Consider the following 10,545-nt stretch of genomic DNA (forward strand, 5'->3'; position numbering starts at 1 on the left):
GATAAAGAACAGAGAAAGGTCGGAAAACAACTTAATTTATGTGTTAAATGTGGTTGTGGAATAGGGTTCAAAAGAAAAGTGTGCATGTGTTTGCGTGTGTGTGTGCATGTGTGTGTGTGTCCTTGCCTATATTTCATAGTCACAGTACAGAGGAAGGCCCATTTGTTAGCAGCACAACAACAGGCGGATTCAGATTGACTAATGAGTTTCAGCATGTCCCAATTAACCAGCCATCACACACACATAGGCACACACACACGCACGCACACACACACACACACACACACACATCTTCATCAAGAAAGGGTGGGGGGCTGTTAAAATACCTCTATAAATAGGGAAGTGTCTATCCTCACAACCCAGTTAGAAACAAATTCATCTTTTGATTTTAATTAAAGGAACAACATCTGATAGCAAAACTAATCTTCCTCTCCTCTTTTTCTGCTCCTCCTTTTTTGGGTGCATTCAGAACTGGCGGAGAGAGAGGCAGGGAGGGGTGACCTGGTTAGTTACGTGGGGAGTCTGACAAGGAAGGGATGTGAGGTGGAGTCAACCCAACCAAGATCTGAACTGCACTGAGCATGTGTGGACATGTCGAAGTGCATCGTGGAAGTTGTAGTGTTTTACCTGCACATGATCTCGTGTGTCAGCAGCACTCGGCACATCTCAGGGTTCTTGTCCTGGCCTTCATAGATGATGGCCTGCAGGAAGAAGAAGAACAGGAAGAGGAGAGGAAAAGGTTAAGATTTCAAGGGGCAGGACCAGGGGCTGGGTGGGAAGGCAGGGGGGCTAATGTACCTGGAGGTCTATGTATTCATTATGAGATATCTATTGAATTATTATGAGATACATTAAAACTATTATGTTATGTAAATATCGAATTGTTATGGGATGTATACTGACATTCTTATGAGATGTCTATTGAATTATTGTGGGATGTATTTAATTATTATGGGATTTAGATTGAATTGTTATGGGCAGTGGTTATCACTTGGTTCAGTCACTCATCGCATATGCATCAGTCTGGTAAAGAGAGCCAGATCACAAGTGTGTTCTCACTAACATCTGTGTGTGCGTGCGTGCATGTGTGCGTGTCCTCTTGGACTGATGTTCTGCTAAAGCACATTTTACTGTTCCATATTTTCACTCAGCCCCACACACACACACACATTCTCCATCCAGGAATTGAAGTGATGGGAAACACATAAACACACACACACACATTCACACGCCCTCTCTCTGTCTCTCTCTCTCTCTCACACACACACACACACACACACAAACATGTCCAGAGTAAGAGCAGTGCTGAGAGGTTTATGTTGTATTTACTGCCTGTGGCTAAGGGTCCAGTAGAGTTGGGGTGAGGAGGGTGAGGAGGGGGGAGGAGAAGGGGATGTTTAATGAATAGCAGTGTGTGTCGTGGGAAAACTGTGGGATTCGGCCCAACATCTCAGCTAGGACATCGAACTGTTCAGACCCTCCCCTCCCTCCCCTGCCCTCCCCCCCTGCCCTCTCCTTTCCTACTCCTATATAACTCTCCTATTCAGGGCTAAGGAGAGGAGAGTTTGATGTTAATCTTTCAAACTCTGATGTTGACATCAGCACCTTGATGTGTGATTACGAAGCATGCTGGGATTATTGCAAATGTGTGAGTCATGATATCACAACTAGTCAGAGTTGGCACGATTTTTAGGTGTCAGTCACACAGGAGGAATATGTTCTGTGTGTGTATGTGTGTGTATATGTGTGTGTGTGTGTAGGTGCGTGTGCGTGTGTGTGGGTGACAGAGAGGCGGAGGGGTGAGAACAAAGCTGAGACAATAAGAAAGAGGAGGAAGAGGAGAAGGAGAGAAGGAGGAGAAGAGGAGGAGAGGAGGAGGAGGAGAGGAGGAGGAGAGGAGGAGGGGAGGAGAAGAGGAGGAGAGGAGGAGAAGAGGAGGAGGAGAAGGAGAGGAGGAGAAGAGGAGGAGAGGAGAGGAGAAGGAGAGGAGGAGAAGAGGAGGAGAGGAGGAGAGGAAAGGAGAGGAGGAGGAGAGGAGGAGAAGAGGAGGAGGAGAGGATGAGAAGAGAAGGAGAGGAGGAGAGGAGTAGAAGAGGAGGAGGAGAGGATGAGAAGAGGAGGAGAGGAGGAGAGGAGAGGAGGAGAAGAGGAGGAGAGGAGGAAAAGAGACAACATAGATAGGAAGATACAATGAGAGAGAGGGGGAGACAATGAGACAGTGAGAGAGAAAGAGTAAGACAGAGAGAGTGAGAGAGAGAGAGTAAGACAGAGAGAGTGAGAGAGAGAGGCCATTATTCCCTAACAGGACAGATTAGACCGGGTTACGGCTAAAAGAACCCTGTCACACACACACATGCAAACCAGACTCGACACGTATTCCACCATGTCGTTTCCAACCTCACACACCTCCAGAAAAACACACAATTCTTAATTAGTGTAAGAATGTAAAAACGGTCCATTTTTTTCACCCAGACATCAAGATACTCTGAGTGTCAGTAAATATTTCAAGATGCTAAACTGATCCAAGAAAAGAACTGCCTGGATTGTTTTCTGGTCGAGGTGGAAACAGGAAGTCCTCGGCAGCAAGCAGGAAGCAAAATCATTAGCATTGAAAATAAACATGGTGTCCCAGCTCAGTCTCTCAGCCAGGTGGTTGCGCTCTCTTTCTCTCTCCCCCCTCTGCCCCCTCTCTCTTTCCCTCTCTCTTTCCTTCTGTCTTTCTCTCTCTCTCTCTGGCTGCCTCTCACAGGCCTTGCTAAGTGACATCTCAATCCATCCTGACCTCTGACCCCTGTATCTTGACCCATGATCCCTAGCAACACACACAGAGCCTCCAGGAGAGGTGGTCTTGACCTGGGGGATGAAGAGGTGATGACAGACACTCTCCAGACTGACTGACCCCCCCAAGCAACCACAACCACCTCACCCTCTCTAACCCTGAATGACCACAACCACCATCACAGTCAGAGAGGGAAACGTTTGTTTCTGTTTTGTTTTTTGACAATCTTTCAGTGCTCCAGAGCAATGAGGTGATCTCAATAAGTCTTAACACAGAAGCCATGCCTTTTGAAAACACTTCCTGTTTACTACATGTTTATAGAGAGTAACACACCCCTGACACACATACACACATGCAGACATGTTTAATACATGTTTAATGCATGTATAATACAGGTTCATTACACTTTTAAGACATGTCTCCTCAAAGCTGCCAGGTGTGTTGTGGCCAGTTTAGCCGTGTAGAAAGTGTGTGTTTGATCAGGCGCCTGGCATGTGAGGCGTGTAAACTCTGAGCTGTAAACACGCTTCAAAGAAGCGATGGTGCCATGCTCTGCTGCAGTCATGTGACAGCGTGTCATCAGGGCATGACAGAATTTCTTCCATCATGCACCATGCTCCGAGAGACAAGAGATGACAACAACCTCTGAAGAGGGGTTCTAATACGCCCTCCAACAGCAACCTCTCTCTCTCTCTACCTCTCTCTCTCTATATATATATATATATATAGACCCCTCTCTCTCTACCTGTCTCCCTCTCTCTATACCTCCCCTCTCTCTCTCTCTCTGCCTCTCCCTCTCTCTATACCTCCCCTCTCTCTCTCTCTCTCTCTCTCTCTCTCTCTCTCTCTCTGCCTCTCCCTCTCTCTATATCCCTCTCTCTCTCTCTCTCTCTCTCTCTCTCTCTCTCTTTCTCTCTCTCTCTCTCTCTCTCTCTCGCTCTGCCTCTCTCTCCCTCTCTTTCCCTCTCTCTTTCTCTCTCTCCATACCCTTTCTCTCTCTGCCCCTTTCTTTCTCTTTCTCCCCCTCCCTTACTTTCTCTCTGCCTCTGTCTCCCTCTCTGCCCCACCTTTCTCTCCCTTACTCGCTGTCTCTCCATGTGTTTGTCTCCACCTTTCTGTCTCTCTATCTCATAACACTGCCTTGTTGTAGTTAGACCACCTGTTAGAGTTCCATTATCTCTGTAGAGAGTCCCTCACACACACATACATTTGCAAACACACACCACACACACAGAGCTCAGAGTGGAGTTCGGAGGACGGCAAACAGGAAAAAACAACATCACACACAGGCACAGGACAGTGACAGAGTGTGTTTGAAAGTGTGTGTGCATGTGTGTGTGTGTGTGTTTCTGCATGCTGGTGTGTGTGTGCCCTATTCTGATAGACTTTGGAGTGACACTGCTCCTTAATCATTGGTTTAGCGTGTGACCAAAGGCTCATACCTCCCAAACCGACACACACGCACACACAAACACACACACTGGCCAGAGGCTCATACCTCCCTAACCCACACAAACACACACAGGGGTTTCCTGCCATCTGATACTCAGCGGTGTCGCCGTAGCAGTCTCCAGTAGGCTGACATGTCAGCGAGCGCTTGGCGTGGAGTGTGTCAGCCTGCCGTGAACACACACAGACACTCAGCTCTGTTTGTCCTCACAGTGCCCAGTCATCACACTATCACAAACTATCACTGTCTTCTCTGTATCTCCAGCGCTCTCTTTCATTCCCTCTCTCTCTCTCTCTCTCTCTCTCTCTCTCTCTCTCTCTCTCTCTCTCTCTCTCCTCTTTCTCCTCTCTCTTTTCTCTCTCTTTTCTCTCTTCTGTTCCCTCTCTCCACTTCTCTCTCACTCTCCTTCTCTCTCTAGCTTTTTCTCTCGCTCTCTCAGACTGTACAGCTGAGAGGTGAGAGAGTCCAGACAGACAGTTAGAGAGCAGCTTACAACCACTCACACACAGACACACACACACTGGCAGCTAGAGAGCAGCAGGTGGCTGGGACCAACAACTATGGATGAAAGGATAAAACACTGCAGCACCTAGCACAGATCAGGGAGGGAGACACACCAAGGGGGTATAGGGCTGGGGGGGAGATAGGGCTGGGGGGGCTAGGGCTGGGGGGAGGCATAGAGCTGGGGGGGAGATAGGGCTGGGGGGGCTAGGGCTGGGGGGGAAATAGGGCTGGGGGGAGGCATAGGGCTGGGGGGGAAATAGGGCTGGGGGGAGATAGAGCTGGGGGGGCTAGGGCTGGGGGGGAAATAGGGCTGGGGGGGACTGTACTGTCTGGACACTGTGTGCTCTAAATCTGGGGCTTGGACTGTAGGTAAAAGTTTCGCAAAGTTTCGAACGCAAACTCTAGTTTGCATTCTCTCTAAAGAAGCATCTCCCACACAGGCAGACAGGAACACACACACACAGTGTCAGTGTAGAGCCTCTTCTCTGGAGCACCATATTGTCAAGAAGTAATTCTAGAACACACTTTTGGCTGTCTGGGGTGGGGGGGCCTAATGTAACCCTGGGGATGACACACACATACACACGCACTGACAGATCACACACTTCCACACAGAGGAGAGCCTGAGATGGTTTCTTACCTGTTTAGTCATGGAGTCTATGAGACGTACATAAAAGTCCTGTTCTGTCCTGATACCTGAGAGACAGAGAGGGAGAGGGAAGAGAGAATGAGAGAAAGGAAGAGAAAGAGAGCGAGAATGAAACAGAAGGACAGTATATAGGAGAGTATATAAGTGATTACAGCGAGAGAGAGAGAGAGAGAGAGAGAGAGAGAGAGAGAGAGAGAGAGAGAGAGAGAGAGAGAGAGAGAGAGAGAGAGAGAGAGAGAGAGGGGGGGGGGATAGAGACATTAGCTGAAACTGGACAACAAGGGTCCTGGTAACTCTACTGATTTTATTTGAATATTAACACACATTCCTCCTCTATGTAATGTAAACACTAAATAGGTTAGCCTTACAAAACCAACATAGTGATACACAGTTTGATATTGTATCTTACAAAATAAATTTTCAAATGTCAAATATTTAATTTGCAACCAACATTTGTAATTTTATGAACATGCCAAAAATCCCACAAGACTCATGCAAATCTTTGTATTTCATTCTCAAAATGTGCTGTTATTTTAGATTGAATAATCTGTTATTAGCTCGACTTCAAAACATAATAAAACTTACTGATTGCTATAAAATAACAGTTATTAGCACACTGTAAATGATAATGTTCCAGATAGCTGGTAGATGTCTCGTTTTCTGCAAGCAAAATGATTTAAGTGATATTATAGGCCTAGCCATTTAGCTATTTATAAGGAGGCCTGACAACTAGGCGTAATCATCAATTTCACCAAATAACAATAACAAGCTAAAAACATAGCTGGCCTCAGCTCAACTGTTCAGAATCAATTAAGAGTTCCCCAGATCAATTGCAATGTGGACCCCACCATTAACTTTACTGAAAGTAAAAAGCACACCGCAAAGACATCTACAACACACCTCAACACAGCGACCCAAAAACGCAGCAACCTAAAAAACTTTTTTGTGTTTTGTCTCCATTTGGTGTTTTGCGTATGATACAAATATAGCAAAAAGGGAATCAACGCTTTTTACAGGGGAGGTAGATATGTATTCACGATAAACGTCAACACAAGCTCTAGAAACACAGCTCCCGTTGTATTCAATGACGAGCAATCTTATTAACACAATCTATCTATCCACTTAATGATTCCTAAGGCCTAACACAAATCTCTATTCCAGTTTTATATTTCTCTCGTGGTCAGGCATGGGTATCATTTATTGTAATAGAGAAACGATGTCAGAGTCTGCAGCCTCTGTCTGTAATGTCGGTACTTATGTCAACACTAAACCAGCGTGGACTGTCCGAGTTTACTGGGCACCGGCCAGGCCTTTCCGTTATCCCTGGAAGGCACCGCGCGTAAACTCACAACACATGACAGCCTTAAGTGATGAACCGGACCAGGATTATGACTTACCGTTACTGTAGAGGAGCTGTAGTCGGTAGTGTATGCCATTGTTGGTTTTCTCCCCGGTTGTTTCCTAAACAAGCACCGGTTGTAAAACAACATTATAAGAGGCGTCAGTGTAAGATATTACACAAACGCAGAGATGAGCAGCTAACGAAAAACCATGCAAACATTTAAAGTTACTAGGCCTATATTAGTTTAACGCCTGACAACACGAGTTCTCTTCTGGTAGTGTGGGTGTCCATGCGGGTTCTGAGCTATTCAACTCTAATTGCGAACAAACGTGGTCACCAAGCATGTGGCTACAGGAGGTGATAAAACCCTACACAGATATTCTTATGTAGCCCAGGCTATTCATTCTAAATTCACCAGTATCAACAATGGTCTGTTCTCTCCGGAACCGGCCCTGGTAATTAGATTCCTGCGGGTTTGTATTTTTCTGTTTTCGTGTGTGTTTTTCCTACTCTTCAGTAAAAAAAGAAGAGAAATTGTAAAACGTCTGTCAACAAAATACAATCTGACCATGCACACGCTGACATGAATGTCTAAGGTATATCTATATAAATAGAAATAGGTTAAACATCTAGGCAATAAACTCATATAGTCTGCCATTAAACTGCCATTATAGTCATAATAACCTAAATAGGGCCTACACTTTATACCACCGTTAATATACAAATAGGCCCACTTTTCATTATTGGATTTTAATAAATATTATAACCATTATTATTAGGTCTAAAAAACTCAAATCTAAGAAAAATAGCCCACCTATTAGCACAATAATGTCTAATTTATTAAGCTGAAGAACATCATGATAAATTATTTAATACTTGGGCATTCATATGGTTTCAAGGGTAAAATGTATGAGCAGCAAAGTTTGTATTTTTTGGTCAAATGTGACAAATCTCAAATGAACAACTCACCTTTTCCTTTTCAACAAAACCGAGGAAAGAAGTCCGCTCAATCTCCACGGGCTGTCCTTGTCTGTCGTACAGAGCCAAAACGAAGTGGAAGAAGTTGGATTTCCGAAGATTTGAAGGCGGTTGCTTCTCAAAGTGTGCCCGGGCAAGACCCAGTCCACTGCGGACAGATAGGCGGGCGATAGCGGTGTGTTAAACAGCTTGGCTAATATAAACTATTCACTAAAACAGATTTGTTTATAGGCCAAATACGAAACTTTGAAAATATTTCTGCGGTTAACCCACACATTATTTACACTGAAATGTCAGAAAATTAAATACAAATTCATATATTTTAGTCAAAGCTTTGTTATTATTTGTGCATCATTCTCAAATAAATATTTTCTGTGTTTTTTTAGTCTATTCATCCTGCTAGGTTGGAAAAAATCTTCGTTTAAATAATACAGAGAGCCATAGCCTAATTGTAATATTACTGCCATCACTGTCGTAGTTTTTTTTTTTTTAAGCTTAGGTCTAATATTATTTCAGCAGTTTTGTCTCAGTAAACAATCCATTTGCGGCTGGCTGCAAATCCAGTTGACGGTAAAGTCCTCGTGAGGGCTTTCCAACTCTTAATAGACTGTTCAGCGGTGAGGCTATACAGCTCCGCTATCACTGGAGGAAAACTTATAAATAAAATGCTACATTCCGACTGGACAAAAGCACCGTCAAATGAGGCAGAGGGTGCAAAAAACGGTCCCTTGAAAATTCCGTCTTCTTGTCTCCCAAAACAGAGGCTGACCCGTGAACCATCCGCGTGCGCCGGTGGGACCCCATAGGTCCTCGCCCCGGGGACGCGGATGCTGACGTCCCGGGCTCCTTACCTCTGAGCGGCCGTGTTTGCATCCAGCACCCCAGCTCCTTGCATCCATGTCCGGACGGCGTTCATCCCGGAGCCAAGCGGTTCCTCTTTCAGGCTACTCCCGCTCCGCTGGATGCTCTCCTGAATCCCGAACATGAAATAATCGTTGGTCCCCTCAGTTTTTTCCACGGTCCAAAATTCCGTTTTCTCTGATCACAGGTAAATAAGGGGGGGGGGGGGGTAACAACAACGTGGGTGCGTGAGAGTTTGGCGTCCGCGTGGATGCCAATGACAGCGTGTATTTTTTTCCACACAGAACGAGAAAAAGACAACTAAAAGGAGGTGAGAAAAAAAGTTATCTGAATCCAAATGACTCTAAGGCAAAAATATATATAAAAAAATGTTACTGTTGAAACGAGAGTAAAAAAGCCCGGAGCGAAGCGGCACAGACAGATGAGCCAGATCTCTGAGGAGGGCTAGACACTGTCCCTCCTGTATTGTGGGTATACCCGGCTACTCCAAGAGCTCTCTGGTGTCAGCCGAAGAAAGAAAAGGATCAACTAAAGCTTTAGATCAGATGTCACCATCCTTGACAAGTCCTCTATTCCTTCTCTGTCTCCTTTGTTTTCCGCTTTTCTTAGAGATCTCCCTGTCAAAAACAGGGAAATGAATAGAAGATATTGGACAAGAACAGAAGGAGGGCCCCGATGTGAAGATCCAGAGTTGTTCCTCTTGTTCAGATGGGAGTGATTTGTGTTGCTTCCCAGAGGAATCCTACTTGACTATCTCTGAGAACTCAACACGAGCGCACAGCCCCGGAGGGAGAGCAAGAGGGAGGGACAGGAGGGGAGGGACAAGAGGGGAGGGAGGCGGTCCGCCCCAGACAAAGACGAACCTAGAGTCAGAACCGCCCAACCACGGCTCCTCTCACCTCATTAGAATCCGAGTGGGGGCCAGCCCTCCGCCTTTATCTCCCCGACCCCGCCGCGGAACTCGCCAGAGAGCGCCCGAACCGGTCTCGGTCTAAGTCCTACCCCGCTGCACAACAAGTTCAGTTTAAAATTGAACATGCTGGTCGATCCTGTACGAGTTTAAGAATTTTTGTCAAGATGTAGCCTAGGGTTTGAATAATTTCTGTTGCGAAGGACCGATATATGGTCAAAATATATAGCTCATACTTGCAACTCAAGGCATATAGGAAATAATGACCTGTAACACGATTCCCATGGACTTTCATACGACGTGCGTCAGAGTGCAGGGGCTAATTTCTTTCTGGAGCGGTTTTTGTGGACAAGTTACGATAAAGGGCCTTAGTGCTGACCCATGACCTGTTCTAGAACTTTTGAGTAAAATAGGAAGTTTTACATTTCTACCTGTGAGCGTCGACATTACTTAGCCTTCCCTTTGAAAATATTTTTAAATTCATATCACGTTATATTCGTAAGACTATATCACGTAGGCCTGTTGGTCTTATAGACAACTGGCCAACTATCAAATATAGTCGTATTTATTTGATGTACTATCTTGTTAAAATGTAATAGAAAATTGCTCATATTTATTTCCTGATTGTTGGCTATTGTTTTTTAGAGTGAGATAATATTTAAATTGGCCTACATGAGATTAATAGCGTGCCGTTATTTCAAAAAAAGTGACCATATCCTTCTAGGGCGTACATCAGGCTACTAAATTTATCACGGCAACCAACATATTTTCTGAATTAGTTATTTTGGAGTTTATAGATTTTAGTGGAGCCTGTGGTGTCGGACAATTTTTCTTCTTTTTTTAAACTATTGTTTGGACAGATATGCAATTATTATTTCCATATAGTAGAAAACATTCATCACAAAGAAAAACATGTTTGCGGCTACAACTGGACTGCATAGAACCCGCAAGACAAACCGGTAGACAAACACTATGCGTGCAGTGACAATAACAATAATTAACTCGAAATGACAATGCGTAAAATTAACAGGCTCCTCTCTCGGTTGCTTCTGTTAATGAGAAGCACCCTGGA

At 44.9% G+C, this 10,545-nt stretch overlaps 1 protein-coding gene across 1 annotated transcript in view; it reads right to left on the bottom strand.

Moving 5' to 3' along the window:
- Positions 1-9,319, bottom strand: part of LOC134013575 (transcription factor COE1-A-like) — a 46,824-nt gene extending 37,505 nt beyond the window's left edge. Inside the window, 5 exon segments of the mRNA XM_062453076.1 lie at positions 628-701; positions 5,374-5,429; positions 6,780-6,843; positions 7,694-7,850; positions 8,554-9,319. Of these exon segments, the coding sequence (XP_062309060.1) occupies positions 628-701; positions 5,374-5,429; positions 6,780-6,843; positions 7,694-7,850; positions 8,554-8,687 (485 nt within the window). The 5' untranslated portion in view covers positions 8,688-9,319.
- Between the last annotated feature and the right edge of the window lie 1,226 nt (positions 9,320-10,545).

This window comes from Osmerus eperlanus, chromosome 27 (assembly GCF_963692335.1).
Source record: "Osmerus eperlanus chromosome 27, fOsmEpe2.1, whole genome shotgun sequence".
Taxonomy (NCBI): domain Eukaryota; kingdom Metazoa; phylum Chordata; class Actinopteri; order Osmeriformes; family Osmeridae; genus Osmerus; species Osmerus eperlanus.